This window comes from Arctopsyche grandis, chromosome 7, assembly GCF_051622035.1.
Source record: "Arctopsyche grandis isolate Sample6627 chromosome 7, ASM5162203v2, whole genome shotgun sequence".
Lineage (NCBI taxonomy): Eukaryota > Metazoa > Arthropoda > Insecta > Trichoptera > Hydropsychidae > Arctopsyche > Arctopsyche grandis.
The window spans coordinates 14,258,000-14,285,546 of NC_135361.1; the positions used below are offsets into that span (position 1 = coordinate 14,258,000).

General features: G+C 33.1%; 3 protein-coding genes across 4 annotated transcripts in view; 2 read left to right on the forward strand and 1 right to left on the reverse strand.

Moving 5' to 3' along the window:
- The window catches only part of LOC143914681 (uncharacterized), a 35,475-nt gene extending 33,665 nt beyond the window's left edge, over nt 1-1,810 (forward strand). Inside the window, exon 13 of the mRNA XM_077434974.1 lies at nt 29-1,810. Coding sequence (XP_077291100.1) covers nt 29-1,810 — 1,782 coding nt within the window. The remainder of the gene's footprint in view (nt 1-28) is intronic.
- Nucleotides 1,811-2,394: 584 nt separating this feature from the next.
- pont (RuvB-like helicase pontin) lies at nt 2,395-5,125 on the reverse strand. Its single transcript, XM_077434976.1, has 8 exons — nt 4,846-5,125; nt 4,467-4,770; nt 3,887-4,089; nt 3,644-3,812; nt 3,483-3,574; nt 3,297-3,403; nt 3,111-3,213; nt 2,395-3,031 (listed from the first exon to the last, which is right to left on the reverse strand). The coding sequence occupies exons 1-8, from the start codon at nt 4,981-4,983 to the stop codon at nt 2,780-2,782; spliced, it is 1,368 nt and encodes a 455-aa protein (XP_077291102.1). The 5' UTR covers nt 4,984-5,125; the 3' UTR covers nt 2,395-2,779.
- A 1,106-nt stretch (nt 5,126-6,231) lies between these two features.
- MFS9 (major facilitator superfamily transporter 9) lies at nt 6,232-25,251 on the forward strand. 2 transcript variants are annotated; one of them, XM_077434113.1, is made up of 10 exons: nt 6,232-6,327; nt 21,160-21,343; nt 21,426-21,544; nt 21,633-21,922; nt 22,011-22,111; nt 22,818-22,977; nt 23,139-23,311; nt 23,396-23,499; nt 23,594-23,714; nt 23,798-25,251. In XM_077434113.1, the coding sequence occupies exons 1-10, from the start codon at nt 6,281-6,283 to the stop codon at nt 24,023-24,025; spliced, it is 1,527 nt and encodes a 508-aa protein (XP_077290239.1). In that variant the 5' UTR covers nt 6,232-6,280; the 3' UTR covers nt 24,026-25,251. The 2 variants fall into 2 exon arrangements, with proteins under 2 accessions (XP_077290239.1, XP_077290238.1); XM_077434112.1 differs by lacking the exon at nt 6,232-6,327 and adding an exon at nt 12,831-13,239 and having other exon boundaries at nt 23,798-25,245.
- The last annotated feature ends 2,296 nt before the right edge of the window (nt 25,252-27,547 follow it).

The following is a 27,547-nucleotide window of genomic DNA, read 5'->3' on the forward strand; positions in this document are numbered from 1 at the left end:
TTTAAAATAACATAGAATATTTTTACAGGCACTTGAAGAAAATTCCAAAAACAAAACTACCGAGAAAATTGAAATAGAGAATAAGGTTACAAATGAAAATCCGTTTTTAAACAGACCGCCCTTCATTCCAACTCAAGTGGTTCAAATAGGAGATGAAGTGATTAATAATCCCAAACTCAATATTGATAATATAGCAAGTTCATCAAACAAAAGAGAAGATATAATAGTGCCTAATGAAAAAACATTGATGCATAAAATAATACATCTAAAGTCAGATTACAAATTGAAGAATTATGCAAAAATAGACAACATGGAAGAAAACAAACCAAAGCCAAACGTCATACCGATGGGCAAACATTTTAGAATTGAAACAGAAAATCAAACATCAGATCCACTCACATCACTTTTAGATGCTACTGATATTCTTAACTTACCTTGGCAGCCTCTTTTGGCCAATTCACTAGACAACTCGCAGAACGAGAGGGAAAGCGGAAGGGCTTTTGGTAGTATTAACACAAAGTTTCCTAGTTTCCCATTTTTAGAACGAAAAGACGATGTAAATGCTAGTGAAGCTATTCTAGAAATTGTAGAACCAATACTGAAAGCTCCTTCAGTTAAAAATGCCCGTTCTCACGATACAGACAAAGCAAAAAAAGAAATTACAGAACCAATTTTAGGATCAACAACTGTAAAAATTGAAATAAGCAGATCGGACAACTTGAGAGGGCACTTGAGAAATAACCGCACGCCCAAAACGTTTGATGATTCTACCAACAGAGGAACCGATAAGGTTGAAAGAAAAATAGAATCATTGAACGAATCAAATTGGATACCGTCTTATAACTTATTGCCACCAGAGACAAAATCTACGACAATTTGGGATCACATTAACAAATTAAATAAAACAGCTATAGAATTGCCAACGAGTACATCTAAAAGTGACACATTCAGTTTATTTCAGTGGCAAAATAAAAACAACAAAAAAGAAGCACCCGAAGAACAAAAAAATAATTCCTTATCTAGTTTCACAGTACAATTTTTACCCAGTCGTCTTGTGTCTTTCTTAGAAAAAGCTGAGAATTATGCGAGGAATACACTGTTGCCATTAGTATCTGCATACACGCCAAGATTTCTGCTCTTTGGAGCAGAACCTGAAACACCTCCACCCGAAGAAATCAAACACAAGTATGTTCCATTTGAAGAAACACCAACATCAACTAACTTTCCTGTGCCACAACAATCTCAGCAAGAAAAGATAGAGATTGTTAAAAAGATACGTCCACCAGATAAAACTGAATTGCCGAATATAGCAGAAGAAAAAGAAGTAGCGAGACCACCTAATCAAGAGTTCACAACCGATAACCACATAGCGACCAATAATATAGAAGAATTTAATTCACAAAATGATCCCATTAGGATTGTGAAAGCGCCCGATATGACAACTACAACGCTAGCACCTGTGACGTTACAATCGGCAGAAAATTCTTCAGAAAAATTAATAATCGTATATCCGAGCAATATTAGAGACGACAGAAAAATACAGCCGCACATATACCCAGAGATCATGCAATTTGAAAGTTTATACCAGCAGTCTTTAAATCAGAATCCAATAGCGGAAGAATCTAGAATAAACATTAACATAGATAAATCTCGGAGATTCGAATATAGAAACGAGCATGGAATTCATGTAAATCTCCCAACTTATGAACCACCAATCAACACACCTTATCCATACAAAAAATCGTATCAATCAACAACGCCCAAATTTATTCCTGTGTCTTATCCAACAGAAGCAAAGTCGGCACAGTAAAACATTGTGATATTCAGTATTTATTTACAATCACCGATTGATAAACCAGTGATTGTTAATAAACATTATAGAGTTATTTAAAATATTTGCTAAGTATTATTATTTATTTATTCTACTGGAAGGAGGCAAAATTGGCTAAGATAGAAAATATTAGTAAGAAATTAAAGTATGATACATACAGGTTGCATTAAAATACTCATCAAATTAAAAACTAAGTTAAATACAATGTACGCTTGATTATATGATATTGTACAAAATATTTCAAGCCATTCATGTTAAACCATATCAGTAAAAATATAAGATCTTGTGTCTATAGATAAATTTCAGTTTTATGACGTGTCGAATTATTATAAATATAAGAAATAAAAATATGAATTCAATGAAATTAATAAAAATCTATTGTTTCTACGATATACGTAAAATTAACTACACATATATGAAGTCACTGTACATATTTTAATACTTCGATAAGTAATCATTTGTAATAAATTATTTTAGATATATTTATTATAAGGAATTTTGTGAGAACAAATTTTTTACTGTTACAGTTTGTGCCGTTAAATAATGTTATTTTATATTTTATTATGTGTGTATGCCTATTTCAAAGAAAAAATAAAACATAAAAGTTCTGCATTTACCACAGATTGAATTTGATGAACTTGTTAATTTCAATTAATGGAATAATTTTTATAATATGAATATTTTTTATATGCGTTGTTACATGCGAATGCGTCAGTGTTTATTAGTTATATAAGATTTTATTTATATTTATGTACCTATGTTAAAATAAATTATTCAGTTATGAATATTGAAAAAAACAATCGTTTTGTTTACAATTTTTCATGTTCATTGTAATCGGTAGGTTTTTTATTAATTTTATAAAAATAAAATAATGAATGACATTTCTGCATTACAAATACATACGTACGAATTATTAAAAATATGTGTGCGTCGGTAAACATAAAATAATTATAACATAAATTTATCTTTTTGTTGTGATAAAATCTTCGCCGATGATTTAGCATCAAGGAATAATTGTGAAGCTTCTTTTATATCGGATGCTTGTATACTAGAGCGACCTTCCGTTCGAGCTGTGAGAGAAGCTGGAGTCAGTAACTGAGCAGCATATCGAAGGGTCGTTTTTGCTCCTACTTCGCTTAGAGTGGCAAGCGCATTGTCATCTATGGCAACACCTTCTGTAGTCGCACGCAATTTCAAGATCTACAAATTAAGATGAAAATTCCACTATACATACAAAAATTTTCAATCAAATGAAATTTCATAAACGTATGAAAATTACCTGTTGTATTTCATTTTTATTGTAAGGCAAGGTACGTATAATCAATAGTCTATCAAGCAAATCTAGAGGAATCCCATGCGCTGAAAAAATATCTTCAGTACCCCTGTAACAAATATATTTTAAATTTTACTATACTAGTAAAAGTATCAATTTTTTTTATCATAAAAATAAATATGTATTGTATACCTAATAAGACAACGACCTCTATTAGTTGCAAATATGACTATCGGAGCAATTGCAGATTCTAAAGCTCTATGTAAGTATGTAAATGTTTCAATATCCAACATATGAACCTGAAAAATAATAAATATGAATACCAATTCCATAACAAAACAACAAAAAAAAGAAGAAAAAATAGAATCAGAAACTCACTTCATCAATAAACAATACACCAGGTACGAGTTCAGCTATGCCTTGATCGATGTAGCGATTTACAACTTTGTTTATTTCCTTGCGTAATTTATCTAAATCATTTTTTTGGGTTTTAGGTTAGCTTTTTTTATATTAAAATATTGAGATGATTTATATCATACCGGTGATTTCTGTTTTTTTAGGTTTCATCAATTGGCCCATCATTGACATTATATCTTGGCCTCCTTGAGGTCTTGCATTAGCACAATCTAAATCATGTAAGGTGACATCTTGAACTACTTCTTTCTTTTTGTGAACATCTCCTTTCGGCAACGGGACATATTCCTCAGCCTATTAATTAAATACAAAAGTATCAATATAACATTCAGAAATAAAAATAAACACCGTATAGTCATTTAACATACTTCTAAATCAAATTCAGCTGCGAACGTATCACTACGACCTTGTCGTTTTACAGCACCAGAATTGGCCTCAATATAAATGATATCGCCAACTTCAACCTTTTCTTTTTGCAGTGCTTCGTAGATAGTCGGATCTAATTTGAGCTGCTTAACACCTTTGGCAGTCCTCAAGCCGATGATTACATGTGAAACAGTTTTGGCATAACCTGAAATTTTTATTAACAGGTTTTCATTATTGTTGCAAAATTAAACTGCTGTTTGACGAAAACATGCCTTTGGTGCACGAAGCCTATGTTTACAAAGCTTTTCTATCTTTCACTTCGCAAACGATCGAATTAATTAAAGATATGTATACAATAAAAAAAACTGCGTAGGGTCACTTGGTCACCCTAATAAAAATTCACAAATAGTTTTTAGAGTGAATTTGATATGTTTTAAGAAATTATTTTAAAATGGAAGTTTTAAATTTAGAGTCGAGTTGAAACGAATGTGTAATGAGATTAAAAAATATAAAGAAAAGTATATTTTATCTATCAATATACGGTATACAAAGTGAAAACAAAAAAAATTTCAAATTGATTACCTCCCATAGGATTTTCAGTTTCAACCATAGTGAATTCAGTCACTTCGCCTTCATACACTTCTTTGGTCTCCCTAATTCTGAGACCAATAGCCCGTCTGAAGTTCTCCATAAGCACCTCGGTCTTTTTTATTTCCGAGCTGTAAACTTCACTACCGACCATTGGACAAAAAGGCACTTTATTTCCGAGCTCTTGAGCTATAGCCAATGCTATGGCTGTTTTACCCGTACCGGGTGGGCCAGCCAACAGTAGTGCACGACCAGCCATTTTTTTACTTCTGATCATATCGACGACAATACCAGCAGCCTACAAATACACAATTAAAGATAACACAATGGAATGGATGAATATTTGTCGTCGGGTTTGTGGCGAATTATTAACCTCTCTAGCAGCATGTTGTCCTACTAGTCCTGCTGCAGCTGGCAATGGCACTCCCTCCGAGAGTCCGAGACCTTTGACATGAGTGTGGGCTGAAATACGGGCCGTACGAGCGGTGCTCTTTACCTCTTCAATCTTCATGATCTTTCAGATTCTAAGTTACTAGGTTTAAAACAGATCTATATAAATCGGTAGAGACGCAAACCGCACCACGCCGGTATCGAACAAGCGCGCCCGTTCGCTTGACAGCCAAACGGCTATCAAAACCTAACAAAGTGTATTCACAGCCAGCTTCTTTCATTTTTTTATTTTCCGTTGCGATTGCCCAAAAGAAACAATCGAATATAAAACAGCATAAATCTAAAGAAGCATATACTATCTGCATCATGAGAGGTATTGATGACTGCTGTCAGCAGGATTATTTTAATTTTTGTATAAATTCGGTAATGTGTAGTATGACATTGCACATTTATGTTTTTGGTAAAAATTCAATTCATAGAAATTTTATATTTCTTGATTAAATCGAGTTTCGTAAATTAAAACGGTAAACGGACTACTAGTCATATGTGAACCAGTCACAGGACAACCGGTGGGTGTGGCCAGTTTTTTCGTGACCAATTTTTGGGTGTGACCAGTTTTCTCGTGACCAGTTTTAGTGTGACGGGTGATCACGTGTGACCGATCTAGAGCGACCGGTTGTCCTGTGACCGGTTCGAATTTGACTAGTATTCACCGAACCATTAAAACATATGAAATTATATAAAATATATACGGTAAAAGGATTATTTCGAACATTGCGATCGTGCGCACGACAATAGTTGCAACGAAAATCGCGAATATCGAATATCTGGAACTCGAGTTCTCGTTAGTATGATAGTTCGTGTGAATTTTCGGGTGCCAGATGTTCCGTGATCGAGATTTTAGTGACTGTTGGGCGAGCGTTTTGTGCGCAATAATCACTGAATCACGGTAAACGGACTACTAGTCATATGTGAACCAGTCACAGGTCAACCGGTCGCTCTAGATCGGTCACACGTGATCACCCGTCACACTAAAACTGGTCAAGTGAAAACTGGTCACACCCTAAAACTGGTCACGAAAAAACTGGCCACACCCTAAAATCGGTCACGAGAAAACTGGTTAACCGATTTTAGGGTGTGAACAGTTTTAGGGTGTGACCAGTTTTCACGTGACCAGTTTTAGTGTGTCGGGTGATTACGTGTGACCGATCTAGAGCGACAGGTTCACATTTGACTAGTAATCACCGAACCCCGAATACTTTTTTTTAAAATACTTGGTATATGTTTGGTACCATTAGGTGAAAATAAAAGCCACGAGCTAAAATTTAGTCATGCGTTAAAATATGTACAGAGATGGCCATTTTTCGATGTCTTACGCTCGGAACTGTCAGTTGAAAGACTGGAATGTGTGAATTGTGATGTCTGAAGGGCGATATCGTTACATGCCACTTATCGGTTTATCTTCGTAAGTTAACTGTGAAAATAGTTGAAAATGCAATATTTTTGAACCGCTACTCTCTCACTTATATACTTTTTTTAATTTTCTTCCTATTACTTTTCATTGACCACTTAACCTAATTTCATTAAGAATTTTATTTCAACACTACTCAATTCACATGCATACACAATAAAAATTTTACTTATTCATAAAACTGTTAGTGGTATATTGGACAATTATTCTATTTTGCACGCTATTTTATATTTGTATTATTAATGCTGACAATTTTAGTATTATGAAAAAAAAATCATTATGAAAATTATGTATTGAAATCAATGAATTATGTATTGAAATCAATGAATTATGTATTGAAATCAATGAAATATCTTATTGACTTTTCATTGTTGTATTTTGAGGTTTAACCAAAATATTTTTATATATTTATTAACTTTGGCATGTCAGCACTTTATTAACAATTTCAAAAGTTTATTTTTTGTATTATTATGTATGGAAAGGTTACATTATTTAAGTTTTGTTAATTAGTTGTAAATATTTGGTATTTTAAATAAATTTTGTATGAAAAATCTCGCGTTTTATTTTTTCGTGCTCATTTATACTGAAAATAATATAACATACGATTTGATTCCATTTTTAATTTGATAATGTTTAAATATGTTGATATTAATGCATGTACGTAAATACGTACATTCAACTAAGTATTTTGCCAAAATGGAGTTGAGTTTCAGTTACAGTATTATAATTATACATGTGCACATAATGCTTTATAATACCATATGGTAAGTTGAATAAACGATGTCTTCCATGGTATATTTTCTATATTGATCGTATTTTGCACAATCACATTTCTCACAATGGTTCCCAACACTTTCTCGCTGACGGAGTTTCTAATGTTCGCGTGTGGAAATATTGAAAATTTCGTCTGAATATTTGCAGCGTTCGCTACGTATTTATTGACTTGAACTTGTGCTCCCACACACGTTTTGCGTTTCGCGCAAACGTATTGAGGTTGCACCGACGACCCAGAGACGTGCGTTGTTTTTATAATTTGTTATGATTTAAATTTTTCTTTGTTCGCCATGTATATTTAATAACACGTTCTCTGTAATGTATTTGCATTCACCATATCGATTTCGCAGCATGATATTGGCTACCATCTGGAGTAGGGGCTTTTTCTGCTTACACATATCTTACTACATTATTTGCATGAAAATTTAATTTTACTGGTGGCGTATTGCATGCATCGTTAATGATTTGAATACTGTACATGTTTGAGAGAAATCAATATATTTTTTTTACCTACATACATATGTTCATTATATCAACGTCTTAACCCTCACCTACACTTATGTTTTATGTCTGCGGAATTCGTGACGAATACTGTAGTTACTTGAGCAACATTGTTGCTGTGGAACAGGGGTTCGGTGATTACTAGTCAAATGTGAATCGGTCACAGGACAACCGGTCGCTCTAGATCGGTCACACGTGATCACCCGTCACACTAAAACTGGTCACGAGAAAACTGGCCACACCCTAAAACTGGTCACGAGAAAACTAGTCACACACTAAAATCGGTCACGAGAAAACTGGTTGACCGATTTAAGGGTGTGACCAATTTTCTCGTGACCAGTTTTAGGGTGTGACCAGTTTTTTCGTGACCAGTTTTAGTGTGACGGGTGATCACGTGTGACCGATTTAGAGCGACCGGTTGTCCTGTGAACGATTCACATACGACTAGTAGTCCGTTTACCGGAACAGGTAGTAAAATATTTTTACTTCATATTTTTTATTTTATTTTATTACAATTTATCTTTAATTTTATTTTATTACAATTTATCTTTAATTTACACCAGGAAGGCCTAACAGGTAACCCCAATGCGCCTTCCTTGCCAAAAATATTGTACATTTGATACAAAAATATTGTTAATATTCATACAAAGTACATAAATACATATCAATTAATATCCACAGAGACATTTATGGTCAAATTTGTAAATTTGCAGCATTTTATACAATTTAGCGAAATTCGAGACTGCTGAAAACTCGAAATTTTGCGAGGAAACGGGTAAGGTTGCCAATTTGTTGGAACCAATGAAAATCAGATAAAATGGCAAACTCTGTTAGGAAACGATCCACCTGGAGTCACAAATCCAAGGTCTGGCCAGCAGAAACCAGTGGGATTTGAACCTGTGACCACTCTGTTCAAAGTATTATATGTTAACCACTAGTCTATTCTATGACAAAACTAGCTTGAATTTTATGGTCAGATTATGATTTTTCTAAGTTTTCATTGGTCGGTTGCTTGAATATTGGAACAGGAACAATTTTATTGAAATGACCTTTGGAAGATATTTATATCTATGTATGAAGGTACACATATTTATGTACAGTTAATTCCTATAACGTGCTGGATCGGTTCAGCAAAAAGGCGTATGAAATATAAGAAAATAAAACAAGTGAAATTGTTAGAAGTTGACGTAGAACATTTTAAATTAAAAACTTCAAAGTGAAGGTGTTGCTTAGTTCAAAAGAAAGGTATTGCCCTAAGGCTGTGGAATTGAAGTCGGCTTCTAAACTTTTTGGATGAAGTCGGAGTGAATTCGAGCGACTGATTTCACGTTTACATTGCATTTACTTTTTTGATTAATAATGTATATGAATGTAGGAGATACTGAATGGCAATGGGTGGGTCATGTAGCTAGAAAAACGGACGATAGATGGACGAAAGAAGTGCTCGAATGGTTCCCGAGAGAATGAAAAATGGTACAAGGAAGGCCATGGAGGAGACGGGTGGATGAAATTGGAAAAATGTGTAGGATGAGATGGATGAGAGTTGACCAAAACGGAGACGAATGGAAATATAAGAGAGGCCGTCATCAATTAGCGGATGGCGAATGGCCGTAAATGATGAATGTTGGATTTAGATGCTAAACATTTAAGGCCATTCTAAATTTTAGAACAAATAGTGTCTCACAAAAACTCATTGTATGCAGATCTGAAACACAGTTTTTCTATCTTTATCTTTCTCTTAGGTCAAATTGATGAGAGGTCAGATATTATACAAATACGTACATTATAGCTGAAACCAGCTCACTATACATATACACGGTGGTTCGGTGATTATTCCGCAAAAAGCGATCTCGCGCAAGTCAGTAAAATCTCGATCACGGAACATCTGGCACCCAAAAACTCCATCAATCTACGCGAAATATTGTACTGATGACAACTCAGATGTGCCGTGATTGAGATTTTAGTGACTTGCGCGAGACCGCTTTTTGCCGAATAATTCGTTTACCATACACGACATCTCGAGAGATATTCCAAAATTAACCCAATGAGAAAAAAATCAATCTTTACTTTTAAAAAATCGGTGTCGTAGTCGTGTTTTGTTTTGACCCCCATAGCTCTGGTTTTCTAATACAATGCTTTCGTTGAACTTTCGGATCAGGCTTGCAGGTGATTGACTACATCTTATTTTATTTTATTTTACATATATACCAGGAAGGCCTTACAGGTAAATCCCAATGCGCCTTCCTGGCCAATTACAAATACAAATACAGCATTTTTATTATAAGTCGTTGAATTGCGAGACACTGAAAAAACTCGCAAATTAACGATACATCTATGAATTGTACATAAATTTTTATTGTACATCAATCAAATTTTCAAATAGTGGTGACATAGAAGGTAGGAAGGATTTTTAGCCAATTTTTTTTCCGGGAACCGTTTCAACAATGAAATCAGAGAAAATTGGCAAACTCTGATAGGAAACGATCAACCTGGAGTCACAAATCCAGGTCTGACCAATAGCATACTCTGAAAAATTCATTTTCATTCAGGGATAGAACCCGGCACCTTCTTGACGGTAAGCAGAAGCTTAACGTCCGAGCTATGCTGCTGGCTAATTATGTATACTTATATGTATGTATATATAAAATTGAATGTTTGTTTGTCTGTCTTTACGATGGAATTTTCAGCATTTGTTGTATGCATGTCCGGGAAGCTTAATGTAAAAAAAAACGGGAAAAAAACCTCTTAATAATAATATTCGTAATTACGATTTTACCGACGCGAAAGTTTGAAGCACCATTGTGTAGTCAAGGAAATTTGTTCGTTGGTAACCATGTTACCAGTTAGTTTATGACGACAGGGCTTTGAAGAGACACGAGTTGAGCTCCAACCATCACTTGAAACGGGAACGGGAACGGGAATTGCATGCGTTAGTCAGGCCGCACACCAAAACAGCACGCAACGTGCACGCTACAATTGTTTAAGGAAGCATTTATTTTTCATACTACGCCGTGCAGCAAATGTTTTGCCCGGTGTGCGTGCTACCATTCAAACATGTATATGTGTTCAATAAATGCATCCTGAAATATTTGTAGCGTGCTGTTTTGGTGTGTGGCCTGACTTTTTGTGGCATTGCAACGCATGCTGGGTTAAGCTCAGTGCCGGTTTTAGGGGGGGGGGGGCTGGGTCGGGCAGCGCCCGAGGGCGCCAAATAAGTTAGGGCGCCGCTAGATTAACCAAAAGCGCTTTAAAATTTAAAATTAGAGCGCTAAAGGCGCTTTTACATTCTAAACTCAAACATTTGTACTCGACAAATTCTATTCATTGAGTGAAGACGCATTCCCTTCTGTATTATAATTAGCGTTTCTCTGTGGCAGCCACAATTTAAATCTTGTGCTATACAACGCTCCGAAATCTTCTGTAACATCGCAAACTTTTTTCGATACTCTCCGAAGATTGTTTACACTATTTTCAGCTTCAATATATCGCTGGAAGATTGACTGATTACGTTCAATTACACTGAGCAACGTTTAAATTGCATTTAAATTGCAATTACCGCTTGAGTTAGTACGTTTAGATAAAAAAAAAATTTTGAGATAGAAAACCAATCTTCATAAACGTGGTGAAATAAAAAATTTGCCAAATAAATGAAAAATAGCACGGAAAAAAAATCCGTAAAAAAAAATATATTTTTGACTTTTAAAATTCGCTAGACAATTAATTAGAAGTATTTTAAAGCAATAAAATATAACAATTAATAGGAAAAATATCTGACTATTGATTCCAATACTCACTTTGAGCGTAACAATCCTAAATTTTGAGTTAAAGACCGCAAAAGCCAAAAAACTGTAAAAATCGCGGATTTTTTTAAACGCTCATATCTCGTTAACGATCACCCACCAACAAAAATAAATATCATATTCGAATTCAGTGGGTCAAACTTAGTAAAGATTGGCTAGTTTCCGCTCTGGTATTTTTTTTTTGTTGCTCAGTGTTATATTCACTTTTATAAAACAGCTAAATAGAATTATATCCAAACATTTGGGTTGCTATGCTTTTGCTGACACTGCCTGAAACTGTAGCAAGGTCCGAAGCCCGGAAAAAGGAGGATGGTAATAGTTAAAGGCCGGACCCTGAGGGGGCCGTTTATTGTTCAAATGTTGTAAATGCATTGTTTAAGGTTTGCTGAACCTTTTTTACAAAGCATTTACAACAATTGAACAATAAACGGCACGCTTCCGGTCCTACCTCTAGTAATAATTTTTTTCCAAGGGTGTTTAGAAAAAATTGCCCGTGGGCGTCATTGGGTGTAAGGCCGGTACTGGTTCAGCTAGTACTAGAATAAAATGTATGTATGCTTCTGGCAGTGGCGTGCGGTGAAATTATCTCTCTTTTTGTTGTACAGCCTTACTTAATGTGTGTGAGCAGGATACAAGGGGAACAGCCTGTTCCTCTTAGACTCAAAAACCTATTTACAATCTGTCCTTGGCTTCACTCAGTGTGTAATGACCAGAAATTCGCTTTCTTTTTGTCGTACAGCCTTACTTAGTGTGCGTGAGCAGGATATAAGGGCGTCTGCACACTTGCCGGATCGGCCGGTGCGGACCGGCCGCAGCGGTTAGCCTCAACACAAATGAGCGGTAGCCGCAAGTCCGTCAGTGTGGCGGCTATCGCTCATTTATATGAAAGCGGACGTACTGGCATACGCAACGGGCTAGCCGCAACGAACGGTCCGGCAAGTGTGCAGACGCCCTTATATCCTGCTCACGCACACTAAGTAAGGCTGTACGACAAAAAGAGAGCGAATTTCTGGTCATTACACACTGAGTGAAGCCAAGGACAGATTGTAAATAGGTTTTTGAGCTCTTTTTCCTATTATGCTTTAGATTAACATTAGAATAATATAATACTGTGATTAATAACCAAATTAAATTAAATTGTAAAATAGAAAATGATCAGTAGATCAGTAGCTATTAAAATAGATATAAGATGTATTGTGAACATAATTTCGTAATAATAAAAAGCATTTAAAAATCAAAATCAAAGCCAAGGACAGTGACCATACCACTCAGTGTGTTTTCGCCTGGTCTTCTATAAGTAAAATTCTTTTTGGTTTTCTGCCGATTGGTGAACATTTTCCCCTGGCGATGGTTGCGTGGCACGCCACTGCGCAGCTCGAGCCGGCTTTCCTCGTGCAAGAAAGCACAACCTGTTGAATCGATTCAGTGAGTCGACAGCCGCGGTCGTGTCTGCTCGTCGGTCGCGTCTCACACTTCGAAAATCCAGAGTTTTCTAAAAACGCACTGATTTCTAACCGTCAACCCAGTTTCCGCGGTTGAACCGAACCGCGGGAGAGCACGCGTGCGAGACCATCTCAAAACACCATATGCTCGCGTCCGAATAACTCTTTTGTGTGTTCCCTCTCATGTCAGTGGCATAGTGTGGTGTACTTATTATAGTGGCGATACACGCAAAACGGCCGACTTGAGCGCGCCAACATGCTTTGAGTGCAGTGATCGAAGAAAATAAAAGAAAAACCATGGAAGAAGCCGGACCTCAGGTCTCGCATCAGATCAAACAGCAGGCTGTTATCAACTACAGTGCCACCGAAAAGGGAAATTTCGATGTTGGGTGAGATAAGAAACACTTGCGATACAATTAATTCAGATTTTTCCGCATTAATTTTCATTCCATATTGACATCCATATGGTGGCGAATTTGTACCATATTGTAATTACATACATGCAATATCGAAATATATACTTTAAAGGAGTGCAATTGTTAAATATACATAGTTATTTTACTACAAATAAGAACAATTTAATTGTAGATAGAGTAAGAAATAAAAAGAAGACAGCTGGGGGTGTTTTTCACAGGGGTGTGTTTATGTACAATGCCCTCCCTGAGTGCATCAGGTCTTCTAAGACCGTGGATGCATTCTTGCGAGGTGCGAGGAGACACCTCTGTGAAGGATTGTCCATATAAATTTATACTTAAAATTTTAGAGTTGAGTAATTAAGTATGTATTTTTTAAATTAGCTAGATAGCTAAAATTATATAAATAAATAAATCATAATTTCGTTTAAAAACGATTTTTCTTTGTGTTACGATTTCCATATGCTAGGTTTTCATTTATGAGAAATGCATCGGCATAATTAGAGCCTCTGCGGGTCAATGATCTTCGAGTTTTGTGATGTATGTATTTATCGAGCGGTTTTAAGCAATTATGTGTGTGTTTAAAACAAAAACAGAATTACCGGCTCTATTCTTTCTCAATTACCGGTTTGAGGTTTACGATAACGACCTTTAAAAACGTGTGAACATACCTGAGAAATCTGCATAAACGCAAGTATTTAATTTCTTCGTTGTATGTAATAGTGTTTTTGTTTTTCACGTTCGCCTTGCAGCAAGTGCAAGGTCTAACAAGATAACGCTATGCGACAGACTCACAAGTTTTTTTCTATACGTTTAAAAATGTAAACATAAATAACATAGAGATTGGTTGAATAAGTGAAATTTGTTGATAGGACAAAATATATGAGCTTCTGATGCATGTTCGTAATGTCTAAAGTTACTTCCAACGCGATGTGAAGTGTATGTTGAATCTGGTTATCAAAATCCATGGTATACGATCCGCATAAGTTTTATATATTTCATTTTTACCATAGGTGCTATGACAGGTTGGCCCAAAGCGACACATACATATAACCAGACTCAAATAAATAAATACCTAATATATTCTACAAAGATATATTAAGTATTTATTTATAAATGAAATGAAAAGAAAAGCATAAATACCTAATATATTCTACAAAGTACATATGAATAATGGGAGTGAGATAATACACGACTGTTTAATATGACGGCCGGGAAGGAAGTAAAGTAGTAGCTACCGACATACTAGAATCGGTCCCAACTCACTGGATAGCGACCCAAAGTGGACCATGTCGTAGGGCCCCCTATACTAGATATATTATATTTAAAAATCAAAAACTTTGAATTTGCAAGAAATTAAGGGAATGCCGATTTTTATTAGACTCGTCACAACAATACGTTAGATAAAATGGCAAACTCTAAGAGGAGACGGTTGATCTGGCTTTAATAACCACCCAGATCTTGCCAGCAGCGTATATAAATCGAATGATTACTCCACTCCGGCCGTGATAAAATAATAGATAAAAGCCCCAAAAAGCATAATCTCTTAACAAGTGCCGTGCTGTGGAAATATCCCCGTTTTTATCGCACAGCCTTACTACGTGTGCAAGAGTAAACAATGGAACTAGGTGACGTCATACCGAGTCCCCTTCTCCTGCTCGCATATACACATGTATAGCTGTGAGATAAAAACAGATAGATTTTCACGGAACTCCACTGCTCTTGACTATGATACCTGAGTATTTAACTTTATACTAAAGACGCTCATTAGGAATAAGTTAATATTTTTTAAATATACAGTGTAAATGATTTTAAAGTGTAATTTAGAAGATCGTTTGAGTTTGTCAGATTCATTAAAATTGTCTAATTATGGTTCAAAGTCCGAATGTAAAAAAAAATCGATAGCCTATCTAGTGTAGTGGGAACATGAAATCGCAATTCCGCCTTTTATCTTCTGGAATCATTTTATTATTGTTATCATGCGCAAAAAAGCCTTCGCTATTATAATGATTGATCAATCATCTCGTGTGAATCACGTTGAATATCACAAAAAGAGTTGTACTAAAAAAAACCATTATATTTACAGTTTTGTAAAGCGACTGTATGTAATGCACACACGATAACGTGTTGAAAAGTATACAACGGAAAGCTTCAAAGAGAACGTTATAAAATATTTACATATGTGCATATGTACATACGTTTAAACACAGTTTGTCGTGTTTAAGAATTAAGATTTTGACGTTCGATAGAATCGGCAATTCTAATATGGACATTTTTTCCATCGCCCAATCTCAGTTCAATAACAGAACATTGTCGAAGAACCAGTTTGCGATGTGATCGTACTTTTTCCGGTTTTTAATTTTAGTTTTATGTAGAAGTGAATCAAATTATTCACCTGCATATAAGGCAACGACGTGCTGACATACTCGATGGAAATCGTCGAATAAATATGACGAAATGTCGGTAACCTATTATTATTATATGCATCGTGAATCATTGCATATTATTTGATACCAAAAAAAGTTTTTAGAAAACACCAAGTTTGATTAATTTTGAAATACGCAAATTAAAAAATGAAGTTGTAGTGCTTTCAAGGTGACTAAAAAGTTTTCAAAAATTGAAAACTTACATAGCTTGCAATTTTTATATAAGAACGACTTTATCATAATAAAGACTTAAATTATTGACAATTTAATTTTACTTTCGATCTAATTGTTATCTGTTATTAGTTATTGAACGTGTATACATGTCAATGTGCATTACATTTCTGCCATCGCTGCTTTTTTCCACACTTTTGCACACGAAACGCAGCCTTTAGCGATGTTGCAAATTTATTTAAATTTTTGTTTAACGGAAGCTGTCGATATATTTTTTATATAATTTTATTTTCGTGGAGCTTGGCGCCCTTTGGGGCTTTGGCGCCCAGGTGTTCTGCACCCTCAAATCACACCTTAAAGCGGCCCTAGTATGGTTTCAGAGTAGGGGAAATCAATTGGAATACAATGCTGAGAAGTGTAGAACTCATTTGACACAATTTTAAGTAATTTTCTTGGGTATTATGCAACGAGAACATTCCCACCTGGCAGCGTGGGCCGTCATACGACTTCTTAAAATCGCTTCTCTTGTTATGTAATGAATATCTTACAACCTATGTATGTACTGATATTACTCTTTATTCCCGCTTGTTGTTTATCTTGATTATTTGAACGCACGCTTAATTGATATTTTCCTTTAATGTTATTTATGAGACTATCTTTATTGTTTTAGTTGCATTTTTGTCACGACTCGTGTTCCCTCAAAATCCCTCTTAAATCTGCGTGGCTAATTATGTGTATCCACGAAACCATTTCTCGATACACTCAAGGGTCAAAATATGTCAAAATATTAAAATCTTAAAATATTGTTTTTAATTAACTTTATTGCATTTCTGCATTTTTCTCACGACTCGTGTTCCCCTTAAAATATTATTTTCCCACTGTTAATCACCAGCTGGTTTACCAAACTGTGATTGGTTGAAAATTGTTATCCTTATTAAATATAAGCTCATGTTAAACATATTGAAGATCACTTGTGATTAAACTGCCTAACTAGTAACTACTAACTAGTAACGTGTAATACGAACTTGTACATTAATCTCGTGTATACTTACTACTATTAAAGAAGATAATCATCTTATAAAAAACTGTGACTATAATATTTTTACACCATCTACTACTCGTCTCCGTAACACTCTATTGAGGTGAATAAAAATATTCTCAACAATTACCAATTACTTTCTCAGAATCAGATATTTTAAATGCTTTATCCAAAATTTGTTATAAAGAAAATTCCGATCTTATGTACATGCATACATATGTATGTATATGAATAGTCGAAACTACATACATGGTAGAAACATGTAAACACAACATTCGCTATACATATGTAGTAACACTTAAATTCCATTCAAACGTGTCCTAGTAGTGATACGTTACAAAATAGCCTTTTGTTTGAGATTTTAGATAAACTTTCGTATACACAATGCCGGGCAATTCCGACGTTTTATTTTATCTACAGACTGTGTATAACATTTAAGTACAAATAGGCAATATGCATGTGTCCGTCGTTTCGAATTATTTAATGACTAATCTAGTATGTTTGCTCGCATGCTACATCGGCGTACATATTTAGATATTACATGTGGATACGTCTTACTTTTATACCTGTACAATTTAATTGTGTGCATAGTCAAACTCTGCGATGAGTAAACAGGTAATTTTCTTCGAATAACATCGCTGAGGATCGGCCGTATAGCCGCCTGCTATGCGAGTTTGCAAATCGTCATGACATTTACACCATTGTTTCTGGTGGAATTTCGTTCTTGCGTAACACTTCAACACTCCAATGTGTGTGCGGCTTGTCTAGTCAGAGGTGAATGGTTTTCAAACCCAGACATTCGAAAACTTCTCTCAAAATTATTCGTCGTAATGAATGTTAAGTTGTTTGTTCCGCATGATTATTCTCATCGATGCATTGTGGGGAAAGTCGATGAAAAATTAATTGGTCGACGGTAATGGGATGGGAATTCGGTAAATGCTAAATTTTTACATGCTATTTTGTGTACGTGTAATTGTATGTTAACATAAAGGTCAGAGATTGACTAATATGAAGATTTAACGCTACTTTCACCGTGCAACTATTTTATAGTAGAATTTTATTATTTGTGCAGATATTTAATACGAGTTGATCAGCCTATAATAATTTATTGGATTGAATCATATATTTTCAAACACTTTTATTGTTTTTGCTATTTTTCAAATAGAGACGATTAAGATTATTGGAGCTATGTATATAAAATAATAATTTTATATAAGTCATTGTTGCATTTGTTTTATATTTTGATAATTTGTTTTATATTTTGCTAGGATTTAAACAGGAGGGGCTTCTATATTCTCTATTACTTATTTTATTTTATTTTTATATATATGTAGACATATACCAAGAAGGCCTAGTAGGTAAACCCCAATGCGCCTTCTTAGCAGTGGCGTAACTAGCAAAATTTGTCCCGTATGCAAAACTTACCAAATGGACCCCCCAATTTTTTTCTATGAAATAAATTAAGTTAAAAATTTAAAATATCCTTCTTAGCCTATATGTAAATTTTAAAATTCTGCAATCATATATTTTATAGACATTTTATGAAATTATCCATGCTAATATTGCAAATTCGTAGAACAAGTAAAAAAAATTTATACATATGTACTTCTACCTATTTTAAATTCAGGAGAATTGATTTTCCTGTATTTTTTTTATTTATAACTTTGTTTTTTTATTTATTTTTAATATACATACATATATATATATATATATATATATATATATATATATATATATATATATATATATATATATATATATATATATATATATATATCTATTAATATTTGGAGATCCTCCTGGCACTAAGGGCTCGCATGCACCGCATACCCCCATGTCATAGTAGTTACGCCACTGCTTCTTAGACAGTTAATTACAAAAATTGCAGCATTTTTATTACATAAATTGCTGTATTTCGAGAGGCTGAAGAACACGAATTAATTCAAACATAAATGGATTTAGACTTGTACATAAATTTTTACATATTGTACATAAATCAAATTCAGATATTTGTGACATAGCGATAGGATGGTTTTTTGCCAATTTGATGGAGGAACCGTTTCAATAATGAAATCAGATAAATTGGCAAACTCCGATAGGAAACGATCGACTCGGAGACGCAAATATCTAAGTCTGACCAGCAGCATTAAAGATTAGCACGGAATCGAACCCGGTAACCTTTCAGTGCTAAACATAAACGCAACCACCGAACCATACTGCTGGCTAATACATATAATCAAGAATCGTCATAATCGAATTAGGCAATAATTTCAAAGTGACAAAATGTTTTCATTTAAGATTTTGGTTGTAATATTCCATTAAATAAAATCATGACCATTTTAGGTAGTTGACTGTTCATAAAAGAGACTGTTTATCATCGCGGAAACATTTAATGGTAATTTGATAGAATTGTTGGCATTCCTACCTTGACGTAAAATATGTACGATATCTTTAGACGTAGTGGGTCTTGATATTGCAATGGTTAGGTATTATTGGGTAAACGGAAAGAAAACCTGTTTTCGTTTCAAGGATTTGCTCTGTCTGATCACTTTCGTCCAAGCGAATTCGATATTTATTATGTATGCGGTCTCCATTGGTGATCATTGGACCGAAGCCGGCAAAACAGACCACCGAAAGCGTGGACAAGACGACAAGAAAAACTTCTCCATTCACCGGCTGTGAAGCTGTGAGATAATTCACCATTTTAATCAAAACGTAGAAGCATTTTTTTAATGTATTTATATGGAAGTCAAATTTATATAACGTTATAAACATCAAAATACGGAAACATATGAATATATATATATATATATATGAAGCTCGATTTTTTTTATTAATTTTCATCAAAACTTATGTACATGTAATATCAAAATAAGTCGTCGAGTGCTGTTGAATTCGTTTTCACAACTACATATGTATGCTAATGAATTTCAAGCAGATACAAATTTGTACTCGAACAAATATTTATCAAATAAATATTTGAACAACATGTTGCAAACTTCCGTACGTTAAAAATATTCGTAGGAATACTTCTTTTCCATGTGCATGGAAACTTGTTGACCAAAATTAATATTTGACTTTCAATTAGTTTAACAGTTGACTCAGCATTTGATTTTTTGCCTTGTTAATACAACAAAGACCGGACACGGGTATTTAAGAGCGTGTATTGGAAGGTTATGTAATGTTATACTGCGTTGAAGTGTATATATTTTTTCCTACCATAAGTAACAAATCAGTTGTGTAAGTTTTCTTGAAGATTTTGAACAAATCTTTGAATTTATCACTTTTTAAATATATAAGTTCAAGTATTGTGTACTTATTGTTTTATCGATAAAATAATTGATAATAAAAATAGATCAAGAGCAACATAACACACATATTTATGTACGAACATATGAACTATGTACATATGTGAAAATTCCTTGAACGCATTATGTTTTAAATTTACTCTTTTCTGATAATTTACTAATGCATACAATTGACTGCCATCGATGACATTGATCAATAATATAAAACTGCCATCGATGACATTTATCAATAATGTAAAACTGCCATCGATGACATTTATTATATGAATTACGTTAGATAAACTATCAAAACACCTAACTTAAATTACAATGTGTACTACACGAATAGTCCATGCATCAGTGATTTGCAATGGATTTTGCAAATTTTATCTATTTTTAGTACATACATACATATGTATGTATATTAAAGATAAAAATTAAAATGATCACATAATTTTGGAATTTACATACGTGCATATTATTTGAACAAATAAAACTTATATATGCATGTATTAGAACTACGACTATATATGAACATAAACATAAGCCTATGTGAGGCTTTTATTTGACATATAAAATGTTAAAAATAGGCTATTTTTTTTTAATTTAGGGTTTTATAAAGCAATTGTAAAATTAAATTCGTTGATAAAGAGATTATATTGGCAAACTTTCTCTGTGACACCAATAAATATAAGCGCTGTATGGTAATTGTAACATGCATGCTATAAATCATATTTTTGAAGACTTTTGAAATCTGTGCTTAAATAATTAAGTAACAATGTTGAATGGCAACGGCAAATTAAAAAAATGGCATGTTTCAAAGTAAACCGGTTGATTTAAACATCATTGCTTTGTTATTATATTATTATCGTACGTTATATTGCTATAAATATATGGAAATGTCATAATATCTTTTATTAATTATCTTTAAACGGTAAAATTATTTATTGAAATTGTATTCTTGTGGTTTCAGAGAGGATATAGCTGATCAAGAACAATCAACATGGAAGTTTTGGAGACGGAGAAGGTACATAGTGGCTGTCCTTGCATTTTTCGGATTCTTCAATGTGTACGCTTTAAGAGTAAATCTATCAATTGCCGTTGTGGCAATGACAGAGAACAAAACATTGATTTTGTCAAACGGTAACCTATCCTATGTAAGTTAATTTTATAAAAGTCAATTTGAAAAAGTATTTAAAAGCAATCGTTTCATTTTAATTCGTCTTCTTATTTCATTAGGGTCCCGAATTCGATTGGGACAATCAAATGAAAGGTTTAGTACTGAGTTCATTCTTTTATGGCTACATTGTTACACAACTTCCCGGCGGTTGGTTAGCAACGCGATTTGGAGGAAACCGGTAAGTTACACTAATATTATATTTTGAAATCATATTGTATTTTAACATTTGAAGTAAGATTTAATTAATCCTTTAAAAATATTTTTAGAGTATTTGGAATTGGCATAGGTGCGACGGCTCTGCTGACTTTGTTGACGCCATTGTGTGCTCACATTAGTACATCACTATTGGTGGCCATAAGAGTATTAGAAGGTATTTTCGAAGGTGTCACATATCCTTGTATCCACGCTGTCTGGGCGCGTTGGGCACCACCTTTAGAAAGGTCTCGGTTAGCGACATTAGCCTTCAGCGGTAGCTATGCAGGAACTGTCGTCTCTATGCCAGTTTGCAGCATATTAGCTGCTAAATTGGGATGGCCCAGTATATTTTATGTGTTTGGTTAGATTAATTATATAACTTTTGATTCGAGTGTTATTATATACATAGTTAAATTATTATTCTATTTGAATGTTTTTATTTTATACAGGTGTGATTGGTCTTATATGGTTTGCTATATGGTGGGGTGTTGTCAAAGAAGGACCAGAATGTGATCCGAATATATCTCCATCTGAATTGAAATATATACAGGTATATTAGATATACATATATGCATACATACATATGTATGTATATGTGTATTATAAATAATAAATGTAAGATCTACGTGAAAAAAAATCTTTCATATACATAAATATGTACATATTTCAAAAAAATGTTAACTGTTTTAAACAAAAGATTGTATCTTAGTATTTTTGGAAAAAATATAGAATATTAGATATTTATAGTTACTAAATATTTAAACAATGGAAATTCAAAAGTCGTAATATAGATTAGATATGTATTTATATGTATGTAGTGCAAATTATACCTAAATAAGATTGAGCATTTAAATTGCTTCCTCTACAAAAATGGTAAACTGTTGATTACCTCTGCTATACGAACTTTTCAATTGTTATGTTACTTATAAGCAGTGGCGGCTCGTGCATAGGAACTGCGACGCTGCAGCACCCCCAGAAAAAATACAAAAAAATCACATTTGTATACATTTACAACTTGTGAATACAATTTAAATACGAATGATTAGATATTTGACATAATCATTATTAATGAGTATGTCAAATATATCTAAATACATGTTGTAAATGCGATTTTTTTCTAATTTTTCTGGGGGTGCTGCAGCGCCGCAGTTCCTATGCACGAGCCGCCACTGCTTATAAGTAAAGTAAAATGGGATATTCATGTATGTATTGCATATGGGTGTTTTTGAACTCAAAGTTTTTTTTCTAATTACCAGGATTCTCTTGGAAACCGGCCGGAACTGAGTGGAAAAGTTATAAATCACCCCTGGAAAGATATATTGAAATCTGGACCTGTGTGGGCTATAGTTGCTGCCCATTTTAGTGAAAATTGGGGCTTTTATACTCTTCTGACATTCCTTCCAACTTTTATGAGAGGTGTGTATTAGCAAAATATTGATTAAATATAATGTTTTTTCATTAAAATTCTGTATTAATCCGGATTTGACTAAAACCTTTTTTTACTTTATCTATATTTTAGTCAGATCCTGTATTTTAAATATTTATAATAATAAATTAATTTAATTTTTAATTTTTAGATGTTTTCGATTTTAAATTATCGGCTACTGGAGTGTTGTCTGCCATTCCTTATTTGGCAATGGCTATCATACTACAAATTGCCGGTCATTTGGCCGATTGGCTTCAGCGCAAAAGAATTTTAAATACCACCCAAGTACGGAAATTGTTTAATTGCTCAGCTTTTCTTGCCCAGGTATGAAGATTCACCAATAAACCAATAAATATAAAATGATATAAAAATAATGAATTTAAATAAAAACATCCATAATTTTTTCAGACGATTTTTATGGTAGCTGCATCGTTTGCTCCAAATGCAACGGGGTGCATTATCTTTCTAGTAATCGCCGTAGGCTTAGGCGGTTTTGCATGGTCAGGATTTAGGTATTTATTTTCCATATTTTCAGTTTTTGACATACATTATGAAATAATGCTTTGAACTTATAACATCTGATGTATAATACATATAATCTTTTAGTGTGAATCACCTCGATATAGCACCACAACATGCAAGCGTACTAATGGGTCTATCTAATACAGTGGCGACTCTGCCGGGAATCATTAGTCCCCTTTTAGCTGGCGCAATTGTCACACACAATGTAATTTTGTATATAATATCAATAAATCATGAAGCTATTGACGGTTACATTATCATATATTTGATTTGTTTTGTTGTTTGTAGACTGCTGAAGAATGGCGCGTCGTATTTTTCATATCGAGTGGTATTTATCTGGTGGGTGCTGTGATATATGGTATATGGTGTTCGGGTGTAAGACAACCGTGGGCTATGGAACAATCAACTGAATCAATACACACCGAGACAGACCAGTGTTCGTCTCCTGGCACTGAAAAAGACTCCCATTGTTATACAAACAGTGCAATTGATCTGACTGAACAAGATGAGAATTAGTCAATTTTAATTAATGTATACTTATTTTTATTTATCTCGTAAAACTGTATTCTGAGATTTAAAAGACAGCTAGTATGAAAGATAGTGTGTTTGTGTGCACTAATGCCTATGAGTGATCTCATGTCTGTCTGTATGTTTTATTATTTAATTCTCGAACGTCCGATTACTATTCATGTGATGCTATTGCACGTGGAATAGTAGTACCTGAAATAAATTTGAATTTCATTTTGTATGTATACTAAATTAGATTTTACCGCTTTCGTGGTATCGATTTTTCATTATTATGACAGTGAAATTGCTGTTAAGTTGATGTGGAGCAATTCGGTTTACATCGATTCTGTAATTATGTACTTTACATTCCATGAAGTGTTTGAGCTTTTATTTGTTGAAATGGTTGAGATTAGAAGTCTTTTTAAAATTACATATCACACAAATTAACATATGTACTATGCATTTAACTTAAATTTAAAGTTCTTATTTACCTCAAATTCTAAGATCTATGTATATTTAAACAATTCATCAATTTTATCACTTTTGGCTAGCTATTTCATGTATGTATATGTTCATATAATGTAAATTACTTGAAAATTTTAAAATTAATGTCATCTCAATGCTTTTTTAATATTGATTTGATGGTTATTATTCATACGTATAATATGTATGTTTGTATGTTGGTGAGGATTTGGCATTTTGAAAAACATTCAATTGATTTATCAATTTTTACAAATCAAATATTTTCCTTTTGAGCTTTAAATCAAATAATGAAATCCATTTAAAGTATTAAAAATGCTTGTTTATGATATGTATGTGTTTTTTTTATACATATGAACATATGTATATGTATGTATAAACAAATCAGAAAAGAAAACTTAAAATTTGTTATGATATCTTTTTATTTGACTTTGATGGTCTTAAAGGTTCATTGCAATATCGGTGTAAAAGTGTCTAATGGATGTAACATTTTGAATGATAATTTTTATATTCTTAATTTGCGTTACATAAATACATATTATGAAGAAAATATTTTAGTGAAATTGTTGTGATATCTACTGTATTATATATATTTTTGTAAAATGAGAGTTCCTTAAATATATGAGGACGAATTGTAGTATTGATATTGTTGATTTCAGTATGCTTTTTATGTTGTTATATGTACGTATGTATCATATGTAAATGTATATAATGCGTATTAAATATATTTAATGTTACTGTTTTTATTTAGTCAGACCTTTCCTTTTTCTTTATTATAGATGATGCAGCAGAGATATCTGTTAGTGTTAGAAATAACGTTGTGTAGAAGAAAAATAATTTTCAATCTACACAGGTACAAATGATCGATTTGCAGCAATCTGGAACTTGTCAAAATTGTAAATTGTAAAAAATGTTTCTCATGTACATTTGTATTTGCTCATACGTATATATGGATTTATACATGTAACTAGTGTTATGCCCGATGAAATATCATCGCATGAGTTATGGAATATTAAGCTATTAAAAAATGAAAAGAAATGTGTCGGTTCTGTGTTCGATCAGCATGTGGTCGTATTTTTTTCAAATACCTTTTAAATGTATTTAATTTAATATTTATATTTAATTGTTTAGAATGTAAAAAAATGGTAAAAACCACCTACTTACCTACATATAAACAATAGAAAAATCAATTAAATAAATTTTCAATAGATGGCGACTAATTTTCCTAGCGGAAACATTGATAGCAAACAGTATATATAGAAGTTTTTTTGTTGATATGTTATTATGTTCGTATTATATTCATACGTTTTGTTGGCAGTGTTTTAACTGTGATGTACCTATGTGGAATCGAAACGACTATTATAGTACGCCGAGTGTTATCTTACACAGACACACAGAACACAGAATAGCGATATTGAATATATGATTATTCAGTTTATTTTCAAAATTATTTCAATGAATTAACACACAAATTAAATAATGTATTTTATACACTGAATTGAGTTACAATTACAGTATATGTCGTTGCGATTCCAACTATTGTATAAATAAAAGCAAAATCCAAATCAAATAAGCCTGCAATTGGAATAGTAAACCTTTTTTTCTTTATTAATTTTCTTATTGCGTGGATGTTGCAAAGGAAATTGTCATCTAAAATCGCAAAAAATTCATCAGTTGCAATAAGTAAAAAAGTGTTGCAATTACACATATAATATACTTTTAAATTGATTTTACCATTTTCCACGTATATGAGTAATTTTCCTATGTTTTCCATCATTATAGCATTCTCTCTTGAATGGAGTTCGCAAATGAAGGCTCCACTTGTTACGTACAATGCGACTCTTATGGCCCAGCAAAATATTGAGAGAAATTTCAAAAATGCATCAGTGCCCGCAGATATAATTGGAGCTACATAAATATTTGATATTATAGTGAATGTCACTAATGACAGAATAACCGAGGGAATGAACTGAAAAATAAAATGTTGTATATTATCATACACTTACGTAAATTAAATATGACGTAATTAAAAAATAAAAGAAATACCGCGAAACTGAATCGCCTTGTGATTATATGAACGCTATTTTTAATTTTTTTATATGCTTCAATCAATTGAGGATTACCAACTCGTTTCTGGTCAATTTTAAAAGTTGCGTCCGAAAATCTTTTTGGCATCGATTGTTGTAATCTTTTGTTCAACACTTTCATACGTTGAGTGCACGCATTCATTTCGGTGATGTATTGCAAAAGTACTATATCTATGGTCATCATTTTATACATGAGTATAGCTTGTAATATACCTTTTTTCCAAATGTACAAATCCATTAAGTTGTACATTATGTACGCAATGAAAAATACGTAATAAGTTGTGATATTATTTCTTATGGGGTTTTTATGTATTTTCTTTAATAGTTGATCTATTTCAGTTAGATTTTTGTAGAATTTTATCAATTCACCACTATTTGTTTTGGAATATGCTAACCAACAAGCCACTGAAGATACGGTCTCCATACACTTCATAGCCAAGTACATTTCAGATAAAAGTATTTTTGCATTTGGATTTCTAGGTAATTTTATCATCTCTGATATTCTTATTCCTGATATTAGCAATATTATAATAAATTGGATGATCCTCCTCGGTCCTCTGACTGAGAATTTTTCATTTTCAATTACTATCGTTGGTATTCCTAATATCCAAAACACTACATGTATCGAATATTCCATGTATCTTTTTATATGAAACATGGCAATTCAATTCACTTTTTACAGTAATGAAGTACGCAAAATCGTTCTACATGATATGTAGTTTCGTTTCACAACAAACGATTGATCGATTGAAACTAGCAGAATGCTTGTCAAAAGTAATAAAATCAATTGTGTCATTATACATTTTTTTCTATCGTTTTTACCATTTATTTGATTATAATCATTCAAATATTCATGTGGCTTTATTAATTTCCATTAATGAAAAACTGTATTGAGTCAATCTAATATATAATTCGGAAAGAGACTTTGTATGTATGTATGTTTGTTTGAGTCGTAGATTCCTTG

What these genes read in the sequence shown, in the direction of transcription:
- pont (XM_077434976.1), bottom strand. Translation starts at nt 4,983, where the DNA reads ATGAAGATTGAAGAGGTAAAGAGCACCGCTCGTACGGCCCGTATTTCA. An exon ending in TAAAAAAACAGAAATCACCG is followed by an intron (nt 3,575 to 3,643) that starts GTATGATATAAA and finishes AAAATGATTTAG; the next exon opens with ATAAATTACGCAAGGAAATA. An exon ending in GTGTATTGTTTATTGATGAA is followed by an intron (nt 3,404 to 3,482) that starts GTGAGTTTCTGA and finishes ATTATTTTTCAG; the next exon opens with GTTCATATGTTGGATATTGA.
- MFS9 (XM_077434112.1), top strand. Translation starts at nt 13,148, where the DNA reads ATGGAAGAAGCCGGACCTCAGGTCTCGCATCAGATCAAACAGCAGGCT. An exon ending in CAAACGGTAACCTATCCTAT is followed by an intron (nt 21,344 to 21,425) that starts GTAAGTTAATTT and finishes TTATTTCATTAG; the next exon opens with GGTCCCGAATTCGATTGGGA. An exon ending in TTTGCATGGTCAGGATTTAG is followed by an intron (nt 23,500 to 23,593) that starts GTATTTATTTTC and finishes ATAATCTTTTAG; the next exon opens with TGTGAATCACCTCGATATAG.